The sequence below is a fragment of the Scyliorhinus torazame genome, chromosome 19, assembly GCF_047496885.1.
Source record: "Scyliorhinus torazame isolate Kashiwa2021f chromosome 19, sScyTor2.1, whole genome shotgun sequence".
Taxonomy (NCBI): Eukaryota; Metazoa; Chordata; class Chondrichthyes; order Carcharhiniformes; family Scyliorhinidae; genus Scyliorhinus; species Scyliorhinus torazame.
In genome coordinates, this window is record NC_092725.1 from 53824303 (window position 1) to 53837813 (window position 13511).

Genomic DNA, 13511 nt, shown 5'->3' on the forward strand with positions numbered 1-13511 from the left:
TTTTGAGCCCACGATATCTGCCATAAGACTCCATTTTTTTCTTCATCCAATTATATATGTCCCTCAATATCCAGGGTTCACTGGATTTATTGGTCCCACCCTTTTTCTTTATTGGAACATGTTGGCCCTGTACCTATTTCCTTCTTGAGTGCGTCCCACTGTTCTGTCACAGATTTACCTTAAGGTTTCTGCTGCAAGTTTACTCTTGCCGAATCATATCTTATCAAAATTGGCCTTCCTCCAGTTTAGAACTTTGATTTCAGGCCCATCCTTGTCCTTTTACACAACAATCTTGAATCTAACGGAATTATGGTCACTGTCTGTAAAATACTTCCTCACTGATACTTAAACCATTTGCCTGGCTTTGAATGAAAATCAAGTCCAGAACCAATCGCCCACTATCGCTATCCTATTACTTCTACGCTTCTCTGAAATTTGCCTACACATCTGCTCTTCTATTTCTCTCGGACTGTTAGTGGGACCTATAGAACACTCCCAGCAATTTGATTGCTATTTTTGGTTTTTATGTTCTACCCATATGGTTTCATTTGAAGAGCCTTCTAAGATGTTGTCCCTGCTTACTGCTGGAATTAATTTCCTGACCAAAATTGTGACGCCCCATCCTCCTTTACCTCCTTGCCTGTCTTGTCTTGAGATCCCGTATCCTGGAATATTGAGCTGCCAATCATGCCCCTTTCGCAACCATATCTCAGAAATAGCAATGACATCATATCCCCAGGTTTTAATTTGTGCCCTCAATTCATCTGCCTTGATCGTCAGACTTCTTGCATCAACATAAATACCATCCAATCTTGCCAAATTCCCTTGTGACCTGACTGGCCTATTACTTCTATGTCTCTTTGCTGTATCTTTTAATTTCAGCTGTGCATCTCCCCCCTGCTGAACCTTCTACAGAATCCCAACCTCACTGCAATGACTCTAGTCCCATTTCGGTTCAGGTGCAACACGCCTGCCTTGTACAGGTCCCACCATCCCCCAAAATGGTCCCAATGTCCCATAAATTTTAAACTCTCCCTCCTGTACCATCTTGCAGTGGGAACAGTTTCTTCCTACCGACTCAGTCAAGCCCCCTCATGGTTTTGAACATCTCTATCAAATCTCATCTTGGCCTTCTTCTCTCGAAGGAGAACAGTCCCAACCTCTCCAACCTATCTACATAACTTATGTTTCTCATCCCTGGAACCATTCCTGTAAACTTCTTTTGCACTCTCTCCAATGCGTCTACATCCTTCCTATAGAGTGACACCCAGAACTGAGGTCTAACTAGTGTCTTATATAGGTTAAGCATAACCTCCTAGCTTTTGTACTCTATGTCCCTATTAATAAAAACCAGGATGCTATGTGCTATATGAACGGCTCTCTCCACCTGTCCTGTCACCTATACACGTATACACCCAGGTCCCTCTGCTCCTGTATACCTTTAAGAATTTTACTCCTTATTTTATATCGTCTCTTCATGTTCTTCCGACCAAAATGCATCACCCCACATTCACCCGTCAGCCCATGAGTGAGACTCCTGTCTGTAGGACGTGTTGACCCTGAAGTTAAACTTTGAGTCTGGAGGCCACTTTGTAAAGTTTTAATGCAAAAGGAAGCCTGCATCTTGAATACAAAGTAGATCTTACCTGAAGTCACTTAGATTCCAAGAATGAAGCACATTTTGGTTTTCTCACAGATTAGAAAGGGTTTGTTTGATTTTCAATCAAACCGGATATTTCCCCCAAAGGCTGAAAGGATTCCTTCTCAAACGGATGACAGTCACTGGCAAAGTAATATTTCAAGGTTTACCTCCCAACTATGTGAGGGAACCTGAATTCACATGGGCTGTGCGTGTGAGTGAATCAAAAGGCCTTTCCAAGATGGCATGGCTCATTCTGCAGTGATCTATCAATGTTCAGCTAAACCATAATAGAACGGCAAGATATTGCAGAGTGCTGTCAACTCCTAGCTAGTCATGCGTGATAGCCCACACAAACAGTTTGGTCTAATTCAGTCAATGGGTTTCTATTCTGCTTCCTAACAGGAAACTCCTCCCTGCATCCTTAAATATCACCATGGGTCTGGCCCAGATGTGGTCTGGCCCTATGAAAAACCAACATCTGACCACTCTGTAATAACCATTGGACCCCGTCAATCTTTTTTCTCATTTATTTAAAGATTCACATCCACACATGCTCAGATCACTGGGTAACGAGCAGTGGCCCTGTCTGAAATTATTCTCCTCTCTGGGCTCAACATATCCTGCTGATAGAACTTGGTATTGTCCTGGTCTGTATTAATGTGTCCTACTCAGTTACTAACTGAGTTACTGGACAGCGCATTATTCTGTTACTTTGGAGTCAGTTTAGAATGAAGAGCCAAGAGGTGCTTTTGGCCAAACAATTAAGAAGAAATAAATTATACACATTTCCAATGGTTGGCATTAGCTGTGTTCTTCCTTTTAATTATTCCCAAGATGTGCCCATCCCCTCATTCCTCCTTCAACAGGTATCTCCCCAGTTCTCCATTGTAAATCCCAATGATCCACTTCTCCTGTTTCTCCCATTTGATCAATTTTAGTCTCCTGGGAGCGATAAGCAAGGGAAGTGATTAAAATATTCTGCTATCGTAATGGTTCTGGGTTGAATGTAGCACCCATAGAACATAGAACATTACAGCCCAGTACAGGCCCTTCGGCCCTCAATGTTGTGCCGACCTATGAAACCACTCTAAAGCCCATCTACACTATTCCCTTATCATCCATATGTCTATCCAATGACCATTTGAATGCCCTTAGTGTTGGCGAGTCCACTACTGTTGCAGGCAGGGAATTCCACGCCTTTACTACTCTCTGAGTAAAGAACCTACCTCTGACATCTGTCCTATGTCTATCGCCCCGCAATTTAAAGGTATGTCCCCTCGTGCTAGACATCACCATCCGAGGAAAGAGGCTCTCACAGTCCACCCTATCCAATCCACTGATCATCTTGTATGCCTCAATTAAGTCACCTCTTAACCTTCTTCTCTCGAACGAAAACAGCCTCAAGTCCCTCAGCCTTTCCTCATAAGATCTTCCCTCCATACCAGGCAACATTCTGGTAAATCTCCTCTGCACCCTTTCCAATGATTCCACATCCTTCCTTTAATGCGGCGACCAGAATTGCACGCAATACCCGGGATAACATTGTGAAATCATTGCCCTTTTTGTTCACCTCACACTTTACGACTGTTCGGATGGAAGTTTAACCAATGGGACTGTGGTGTTAAATACAGAAATAGTTGTCTGGGGCGAAATTCTCCGTTATCGGCGGAAAGTCCGCCGATCGGCGCAAAAAATGGCGCAAATCCGACTTGCGTCACGTCGGAAAAATGGGTCGAAAGTCTCCGGCCCGAAATGGTCTAGCAGCGATGTAACGGGATCCGCGCTTGCGCACGTGGTTCACGCCGTGCAGCGTCATACGCGCCGCACGGCATGACGGCTCATAAGGCCGCGCTGCTCCCCCCACCCGACCGGAACACCCGACCGGAACACCCGACTGGATGGCTGGCCGCCGCTCAGCCCCGAGGTTCGAGTCACGGGATGTGGAGGCGCTCCTGGACGTGGTGGAGCAGAGGAGGGACGCCCCGTATCCCGGGCACGGCCGCAGAGTTGCCCCACGCCACAGCCGGCGTCTGTGGAGGGAGGTGGCAGAGGCCGTCACCGCTGCGGCCCTGACACCACGGACAGGCACCCAGTGCCACAAGAAGGTGAACGACCTCGTCAGAGCAGGCAGGGTGAGCCTCCCCCATATCCCCCCTCCCCCATATCCCCCATATCCCCCCTCCCCCATATCCCCCATATCCCCCCTCCCCCATATCCCCCATATCCCCCCTCCCCCATATCCCCCCTCCCCCATATCCCCCCTCCCCATATCCCCCCTCCCCCATATCCCCCCTCCCCCATATCCCCCCTCCCCAATATCCCCCCTCCCCATATCCCCCTCCCCATATCCCCCTCCCTCATATCACCTGATCACTGCCTGATGTCTAACCATGCATGCTTCATTGTGTATCGCAGGACCAAACGTCCAGGCACCCATCCCCGCAGATGCAGACCGCCCGCAGGATGCCCCTCGGAGGCCACGGAAGACAGAGAGACCCGGACCCTCCAGCATGCGACGCCCGCAGGATGCCCCTCGGAGGCCATGGGAGACAGAGAGACCCGGACCCTCCAGCATGCGACGCCCGCAGGATGCCCCTCGCACACCACGGGAGACGGAGAGACCTGGAGCAACAGGGAGACGACACCCCCGTCACGTGTGGGAGCGACCACCCAGCGACGAGGGGGGCAGCCAGAGGCCCCCGTCACATCCGAGCCAGGACACCACTACCCAGGACACCCCTACCCGGGACAGCACTACCCGGGACAGCACTACCCGGGACAGCACTACCCAGGACACCACTACCCGGGACACCACTACCCGGGACACCACTACCCAGGAAGACGTAATACCGGACAGTGACTCAGAGTGGATGGGTGGAGACGAACCCCCACCGCAAAGTGCCATGGACTCCGAGTGGGACGAAGAGCATGACATAACGCCACTGCTGTCACCAACACCCTCCACCATCGCAGAAACACTCACCTCGGTTGGGCACTTTAGTGATGAGGCGTCTGCTACACTCACTGGTGCGCACAACACAGCCGTCCCGGTACAGCAGGTGGAGGTAGGAGCAGCAGAGGGGCCGGGCGGTCGGAGGGCAGCCCAGCCCAAGCGAACATCTGCCGCCCAGGTGGATCCCGGGTTCCTGGAGTTACCACACCCACACATAGATCCAATGCAACCACCGACCCGGAGACGAGCGAAGAGGGTGACGGCCGGCTTGCGGCGGCTGCAGTCGCAGGTGGAGGAGTCCACCCACATCCAGGAGCTGGGAGTGGTGCCGGTCATGCGTGCCACCCAGGCCGACACCGTACGGGTGGCGTCCGCGGTGGAGGCAATGGATGCGATGGTGTCAGACATGGGGAACGGTTTGCGAGGCCTGGGGCTTTCCGTGCAGGCGGCGTCTGTGGCCCAGGACATGGCTGCCCTCTCACAGGAAGCCATGAGCCAGTGCCAGCGCCAGATGGCAGAGGCGCTCAACACCATAGCCCAGTCTCAGCAGGCCATGGCCCAGTCTCTGCAGGCCATGGCCTTGTCTCAGCAGGCCATGGCCCAGTCTCAGCAGGCCATGGCCCAGTCTCAGCAGGCCATAGCCCAGTCTCTGCAGGCCATGGCCCAGTCTCAGCAGGCCATGGCCCAGTCTTAGCAGGCCATGGCCCAGTCTCTGCAGGCCATCGCTGAGGGCATCGGCGCCAGCGGCCATGTGCGAGCCGGCGTCGCACTGTCACTGACAGGGTTTGCCAGCCCCCTGGGCTCCATGGCTGCAAACCTGCAGACCCCTGTCGATACCAGCACGGGCCTCCAGGACTGGCAGCGCCAGATGTCGGGGGGGCGTCGGATGGCCAGTCCGTTCGCATCCCCCATCCATGTAGAGGCCTGGGGGCCATCGGGCACCCCGAGGGAGGAGGAGGTGGTGTGGTCCGTCCTGGCTCCCCCTGTAGGGGAGGTCCCGGAACACCGCGACACCTCGGACTCCCCCCCCCTTCCATCCCAGGTGCATCGGGTGGGCAACGGGCAGGACAGGCTGGCAGCTCGCCATCCCAGTCGCCCGGGCTGCAGCCTGGCCCATCTAGGCCAGGACGTCCCAGGAAACGGCCGCCAAAGGGATCCAGTGTCAGAGGGCAGGAATCACAGGAGTCCACCTCCAGTTCTGCTGTACCGTCTGGGGAACCACGTAGACGTAGTCAAAGGGCCCGTAAGGCCAAACAATTAGACACTGAGTAAGTTGGCACGGGTGCAGGGCACAGATGAGTTTTAGGGGCTAGGGCACGTGCATGAACTCCTTTGGTTATTAAAGTCAATGTTATACCTACAGAAGCTGCCTTTGTGCTCTGTCCAAAGCGTGCGGGGGTGTCATGTACGTTGAGCGCAAGTGTCTGTGTGAGGGGTGGTCTTACCTCAGCCCCAGGTGAGTCTGCCCCGTTCCCCCTGTGTGCCATCAACATCCCCCCGGGCAGAGGACGGGACCGTGCGCTGCAGTGTCACAACCGCATGCAGGGATGGTCCGGGTGGACTGTGGACATGGGTCAGACATAGTCCAACGATGTGGAGCCAGGAGCTCACCACAGGTCGGGTTGTCATCATCCTCCATGGCCTGCAATAGACACGCGTCCACCCGCAACTGTGTGAGCCCGGCCCGTTGTGCCGCAGGTGGATCGGCAATGGGGGGGGGGGGGTGGTGTGCATGCGGGTGCGGTGGGTGGGGTTGGGGAGGGGGGTGAGGATGCTGGGTGGGTGGATGGGTGGGGGATGTGGGTAGTCGGCTGTTGCCATGGTGTGCGGTCTGTGGCCATACTACCCGATTCCCACGCCCATCTAGTCAGTGAAGCGGGCGGCTATCAGTCTGTCCCATGCCCGCTGGGCCAGCCGGTAACGGTGGACAGCCACCCGCCTGTGTCTACCCCGTCTGCCCAGACCATTACCCCCATCCCCCTCATCTGGGGAGGGCTGCGCCTCTTCCTGCTGCTCCTCCACTCCGCCCTCCTCTGCCTGCGGCACATCGCCCCTCTGCTGGGCTATGTTGTGCAGGACGCAGCACACCACAATGATGCGGCCGACCCTATCTGACCGATACTGGAGGGCGCCCCCAGAGAGGTCCAGGCACCTGAAACGCATCTTCAGCACGCCAAAGCACCTCTCTATCACTCCCCTTGTCGCTACATGGGCATCATTGTAGCGGTTCTCCGCCTCATTGCGTGGCCTCCATATAGGCGTCATCAGCCACGATCACAATGGGTAGCCCCTGTCGCCCAGCAACCAGCCCCTCAGCCGGGGATGGCGTCCCTCGTACATGCCGGGGATGGATGACCGCGACAACACGTATGAGTCGTGTACACTGCCTGGGTAACGGGCGCAGACGTGCAGGATCATCATGCGGTGGTCGCAGACCACCTGTATGTTCATCAAATAGGTCCCCTTCCTATTGGTGAACACGGCCCTGTTATCTGCAGGGGCCGCACGGCGACGTGCATCCCATCAATCGCGCCCTGGACCATGGGGAACCCGGCCACGGCAGAGAAGCCCACGGCCCGGGCATCTTGGCTGGCCCGGTCCACAGGGAAGCGGATGTAGCGGTGCGCCATGGCATATAGGGCATCTGTCACTGCCCGGATGCACCGATGCACCGATGTCTGCGATATGCCGGACAGGTCCCCACTCGGTGCCTGGAATGACCCCGTTGCATAAACGTTCAGGGCCACCGTAACCTTGACGGACACGGGGAGAGGGTGTCCCCCGCCAGTGCCACGCGGTGACAGGTGTGCCAGCAGGTGGCAGATGTGTGGCACGGTTTCACGCCTCATCCGGAGTCTCCTCCTGCATTCCCGGTCCGTGAGGTCCTGGTATGACTGCCGGGGCCGGTACACACGGGGCGCCCTCGGGTGCCTCCGTTGCCGTGGGGCCACGACGTCCTCCTCCCCCCTCCTCGTCCTGTCGGTCAGGTGTCCCTCCAGTCTGGGCGGCTGCCGCCTGTCCCTCTGCGGCAGCCTGCGCCGCCTCTCTGGCACGCTCCTCCTGCTCCTCCTCATCCAGGGCAACATAGACATTAGCGGCTGCCGCCACGGCGGCCAACATCGCTGGATGATCGGAAAACATGACGGCCTGGTGGGGGGGAGGGGAACGACGACATGCCATCATTGCCCATATCCCCTCCTCCCCCCAGCCAGGTGGCATGGACCGCATGGGTCCAACTGTTGGAGGCTGACACCTGGCCAGGTGAACCAACTCACTTGCCCTCGCATCCCCCTCCCCGGCACGGACCCCCCCCAACCTCCTCCCCGGCACGGACCCCAACCTCCTCCCCGGCACGGACCCCCCCAACCTCCTCCCCGGCACAGACCCCAACCTCCTCCCCGGCACGGACCCCCCATCCCCCTCCCCGGCACGGACCCCCCCCCCAACCTCCTCCCCGGCACGGACCCCCCCATCCCCCTCCCCGGCACGGACCCTCCCCAACCTCCTCCACGGCACGGACCCCTCCCAACCTCCTCCCCGGCACGGACCCCAACCTCCTCCCCGGCACGGACCCCCGATCCCCCTCCCCGGGCCCCCCCCAACCTCCTCCCCGGCACGGACCCCCCATCCCCCTCCCCGGCACGGACCCCCCCAACCTCCTCCCGGCACGGACCCCCCCAACCTCCTCCCCGGTACGGACCCCCATCCCCCCCTCTGGCACGGACTCCCCCAACCTCCTCCCCGGCACGGACCCCCCATCCCCCTCCCCGGCACGGACCCCCCCAATCACCTCCCCGGCACGAACCCCCCCAACCTCCTCCCCGGCACGGACCCCCCCCCCAACCTCCTCCCCGACACGGACCCCAACCTCCTCCCCGGCATGGACCCCCCATCCCCCTCCCCGGCACGGACCCCCCCAACCTCCTCCCAGCACTCCCCCGGAGCCCAGCCCACTCTAACCAACCCCCCCCCCCGCCGCGCACACACACACACAACCCGAGACACACCTCTCCTCACACATTCAGACTGCGGCCACGCCATCGCCTGCCCAGAGCCAACCCCCCAGGCCGTCACTCACCTCCACGCTGGTCGGCGTGAACCTGGAGCATAGGGTCGCGCCGATGAAAAGGAGGTTTAATTTACGTCTACATGAACGGTCATCACGTCGACGGGACTTCAGCCCATCCGGAAGGGAGAATATCGGCAGGCCGAAAATCGGCTGCCTTGCGCACACCCGTGCCATTCTCCAACGGCAGCGGCGCCATTAACACCCCGCCAACTTTTCTCCCTTCGGAGACTTCGGCAACCGGCGAGGGCGGGATTCACGGCGACCAACGGCCATTCTCCGACCCTCTGGGGGGTCGGAGAATGACGCCCCTGGTTTCCACCTGGCAATGGGCACATAAGTATTGTACTCAGCTGCAACCAGAAACTGAAGATAGTTTTAATAACAGCTAATTGACCATCACTGGTTCTTTATTTAACTTAATTAACATTTAATTGATGGTTCACAGCCCGGTACATGTAACCTGCTCCCTGGCCATGTCAGTATTAATTCAAATTAAAAGGACACACAAGGGAGATCTATATTTTCATCAGCAATAGATAGCAACCAAATTACAGCTCATTTGAAGTTGACGTGACATTTTAATTTCTCTGTAGAAGGTTTGACACATGAGGTAAAATTTTGCACGATTACAGCGACACGGTGATGTGGTGGTTAGCACTGCTGCCTCACGGCGCCGAGGACCCGGGTTCGATCCCGGCCCCGGGTCACTATCCGTGTGGAATTTGCGCATTCTCCCCGTGTCTGTGTGAGTCTCAATCCCACAACCCAAAAGATGTGCAGTGTAGGTGGATTTGGGCACGCTAAATTGCTCCTTAATTGGAAAAAAAATGAATTGGGTACTTTAAATGTATATTTAAAAAATTGTTTTTGCCCGATTGCAAAGCAAAGCAAGGAATCATCACCTCCAATCGCTGGACAATACTTGTACCGCAACCAACATCAGTAAAACACATTGGCTGGTCAATATCTCATTGCTGCATGTGTGATCTTGCTGTGCACTAATTGGTGGCTGCATTTCCTACATTACAACAGTGAATCCACTTGAGACGTACAACATCGGCTGTAAAGTACTTTGGGGACATTGTGATGCCATGAATGGTGGCATCAAAATGATACTTCCTTCTATCAAGACAGATCCTGAGGCTGCAATTAGCCTCACTGGCCCCAGGTGGAGGGACGTAAAACTATCCATGGTTGCTCCTAATCTAGAGTCTTTATCATTTTGTCCCCCCTCTGGATGAGGTGTAACAATGTGAAGCATAGCCTAGTGAGGGAGGTGACACCCTTCGAGGACAATCATCAAAGAGAACAATGTTTTCCATTACAGCTTCGGTGGGGGAACAATAGAAATCTATTAAATAGAGGTTAAACAATGTTTATGCTTCAATATGATGCAGACAATATTTAGATCAGTTGCCTAGAGTTAGTTTTGTTGCAGGCAAAGGGTAGAAACGCCAGGTAAAATCCCCCCACAATGTGTGGAGTGAAGGGAGTGACTTTGTTTTCCACTGTGACTGAGGGTTTGGGAGATCACACACAAATAAAGACTTTGTAGTGAACATGTCAGCCTCACTGAGTATTGAAACTTGACTGAATGCCTCAAAAAAGCTGAAATTGGGGCCCCTCATGCTCACCAGTAGGAACCCCCCTCCCCTCCACTCCTGCTCCCGCCATCCACCCATCGCACCCACTGTTGAAAGACCGGCAGCTCAATAACACTTCTTTAATGTCTCTGTGAAACCTGAACACAAAGTTAACCTGAGGGAAACAGCAAATGTAGGCCTGTTACTTTCTGACAATGGTGGGCAGATTATTCCCAGGATATCTCTGGTACACCTGGCTCAAGATCAGCATTGATAAATGACAAATCGAACCGTCCCAAAACATGGTTGTGGTTGACATGTCCGAGGTGTAAATCCTGAACAAGGGGAGGCTAAGAAGTGAAAAATGGGGGAATTTCTTCACTCAGAGGGTGGTGAGTCTTTAAAAATTCTCTATCGCAGAGGGCTGTGGAACCGTTGAGTATATTCAAGACAGAAATAAACAGATTTCATATATTGGCAAGGGAGGGAAGGATTATGGGAGACAGGCAAGAAAGTGGAGTTAAGGCCACATCAGATCCACTATGATCAGGTTGACTTGTGGTGGGCGGCAACGTGGCGCAGCAATTAGCACTGCTGCCTCACAGCACCGAGAATCCGGGCTCGAACCCCGCCCAGGGTCACTGTCCGTGTGGAGTTTGCATATTCTCCCTGTGTCTGCGTAGGCCCTACCCCCAGAACCCAAAGATGTGCAGGGTAGGTGGATTGGTCACGCTAAATTGCCCGTAATTGGAAAAAGAAGAATTGGATACTCTAAATTAAAAATCAATCATGTTGACTTGTGGAACAGGCTGGAGGGGCTGAGTGGCAGACACCAGCTCCGATCTTATGTCCTTATTTTGACAAAAGGCTAGTCGGACTGCTCTCAAACATTGTTGCGGTTGACATGTCCGGTGTTTCCTTTACAGCAGGGAAGGCTGAGGGGGGACCTGATTGAGGTGTATAAGATTGAGGGGTATGGACAGGGTGGACAGGAAGCAGCTTAGTTGAAGGGCCAAGAACAAGGCTATGGGCCAAGTGCTGGAAAATGGATTTAACATAGTTTTGTCAGGGCAGACTCGATGGGCCGAAGGGCTTGTTCTGTTCTGTATGACTCTATGATGCTGTGTAAACAAAGGAAGGGAGGTTAAGAAGTAAAAGTGGAGAACTATATACTTCTGCCAGGTAACTAATGTGAATTATCCCCACAGAATTCTGGAACTCTTATTTAATGATTAACCTTTTTTTTCAGGTTTGGAACCAGAGACAACTTACACCGTGTCCGTTGAGTGTGACTCTCTCTTTACCGGGACTCTCCGCTCCCAGTCTCTTAATGTCACTACTCTCTCATGTACGTATTCACAAATGCTACTTTAGTGTAAAATTGAACGTGATTCTCCGGCCTCGTTGCACTCTCGCTCGAGCGAATCGAGAGTGGTGAATAGAGGGAGAGGCGGAAAATTAGAACCGCGCCTGTCGCCAAACTGTTTGCAAAATTGGGATCTCGCCATAGCGTGGCGAGAAACTGGGTCACGTCCCTCATCGAGTCGGACAGTCTGCCTCGGCCCTCGGCCATGGCGTTCGCCGACTGCGCGATGCCTTGGGCACCTTCACTCATGCTGCCGACGTCGTGCACCAGGCTCTCCACTGGGGCCACCACCTTAGCAGCTTTGGCCTCGGTGCCACACATTGCCGGCGACATCTCCAGCGCCTGGAGCCTCTGGGACTCCTCCAATCGACCAAGGACCTGCCGCGTGCCGCTGACATCTCCCTTTGAATGTCCCGGCTGCGCCCTAACGTCTCCATCAGCTCCGGGTAAACCTGTTCCAGAGGTTCAGCATCTGACTGGGACCCAGCTGAGTCTTGGGATCCACAGACCTCCGACTGCTGTCCCGCCTGGGAGTTTCTGGCTCCACCTGACCTGCATCAGCAGCTGTGTGCTGCTCACCAGATTGTGCTCCAGAATCCTGTCCACTAACGTTGCCCACTGAGATGCGTGTCTCTGCGCTGGCGGAAGGTGGGGGCTGATAGCTGTGACACATCGACTGTGGCATCCTCGCAGCTTTCCTCCCAGGTGGCCTCGTGGGAGGCAGCGGATGGGGCCATTCTGGATGGGCCAGCGCCGTCGGCTGGGGAAACTGCGGGAGAATGAACACATGGTCAGTGGGAGGGAAGGGTCAGTCTGCATAGCAATAGCAACTCACGTGGGCCCAATGGATCCTCACCTCTGCGGCATGCGGCGACCTCCACAACGATCGTCACAGACCCCGTTCCTCCAATGTTGTGAGGATTCTCATGCCCGGCACCCCTTCGCCGGTCTGGGTCCTCTCACGGCAATTGTGGGAGAGGGACAGAGAGGACAGTATTAGTGGTTCACAGTGCTCGGGGAGGGAGTGGGGGGGGGGGGGTTTGGGGTTGGGGTTATGGGACTGTTGGGGGGGTCTTGCAGCACTGGAGGCCAGTCCTTCTGGTCACGCATCCTGAGTTAATGGCCGGTGCCACTTCGTCCCAGGCGGCACTGGCTGCCCTATGGCTCACCCTCTGGGACCCTCGGGGGAACATCCCTCCTGGCCTCCACACATCTGGGAGCCTCCCCAGGTCCGTGTGTCCAAACCTTAGGGCTGGTCGTCTTGGCGCCATGGCTGTGAGCTGAGGGAAACTGGTTGTCTAAGTGCTGTTTAAGTGCTGCTCGACCCTGTTAGCGGGGCGGAGGGGGGGAGGGGGGGCTGGCGAGTGTGGTCCTGGCAAATCGGCTGACGAGCCTTCATTTGCGGCATCAAGCCCATGAGGTCTCATTACCAGGACCAATTACCGTTAAATAGCGTTGCCGGCCTTGTCGGGCCAAACACCGGGATGCTCGCGGCTGTTCCCGCTCTCTACCACACTTCAACATTTTTCCGGAGAATTGTGCCCATTGTCTTTCTCTCACAGTTGGAGAACTGAAATGTTTCCCTCAATCTAACTGATACTTTGTTTTGTTAACAGCTTCGAGATTCCTCAGCAATGTGCAGGTTTCCCACATAACCTCAGCTACCGCTGTGATTAGCTGGGATCCACCCACCTCCGATGCTGCCCAGGTTTTGTCCTACTCCATTAGCTATGCGCCCTCTGGTAGTGACAGACCCATGAAGAATATAATGGTTTTCCCTCCAAATACCAGTTTGATCCTCACAGGTAAAGACACATAAAACATGGAAGGAAACATTGGAATGAGATCCTGGTGTCTTTTGCCTCAATAATCTCAAATGTGCTTGCAACAGGTGGGAA

The 13511-nt window shown here is 54.9% G+C and overlaps 1 protein-coding gene across 1 annotated transcript in view; it reads left to right on the plus strand.

Annotated features, from left to right (window-relative positions):
- Positions 1 to 13511, plus strand: part of LOC140395956 (uncharacterized) — a 193072-nt gene that overhangs the window by 43013 nt on the left and 136548 nt on the right. The window contains exons 12-13 of the mRNA XM_072483985.1: positions 11497 to 11595; positions 13230 to 13418. Of these exons, the coding sequence (XP_072340086.1) occupies positions 11497 to 11595; positions 13230 to 13418 (288 nt within the window). The remainder of the gene's footprint in view (positions 1 to 11496; positions 11596 to 13229; positions 13419 to 13511) is intronic.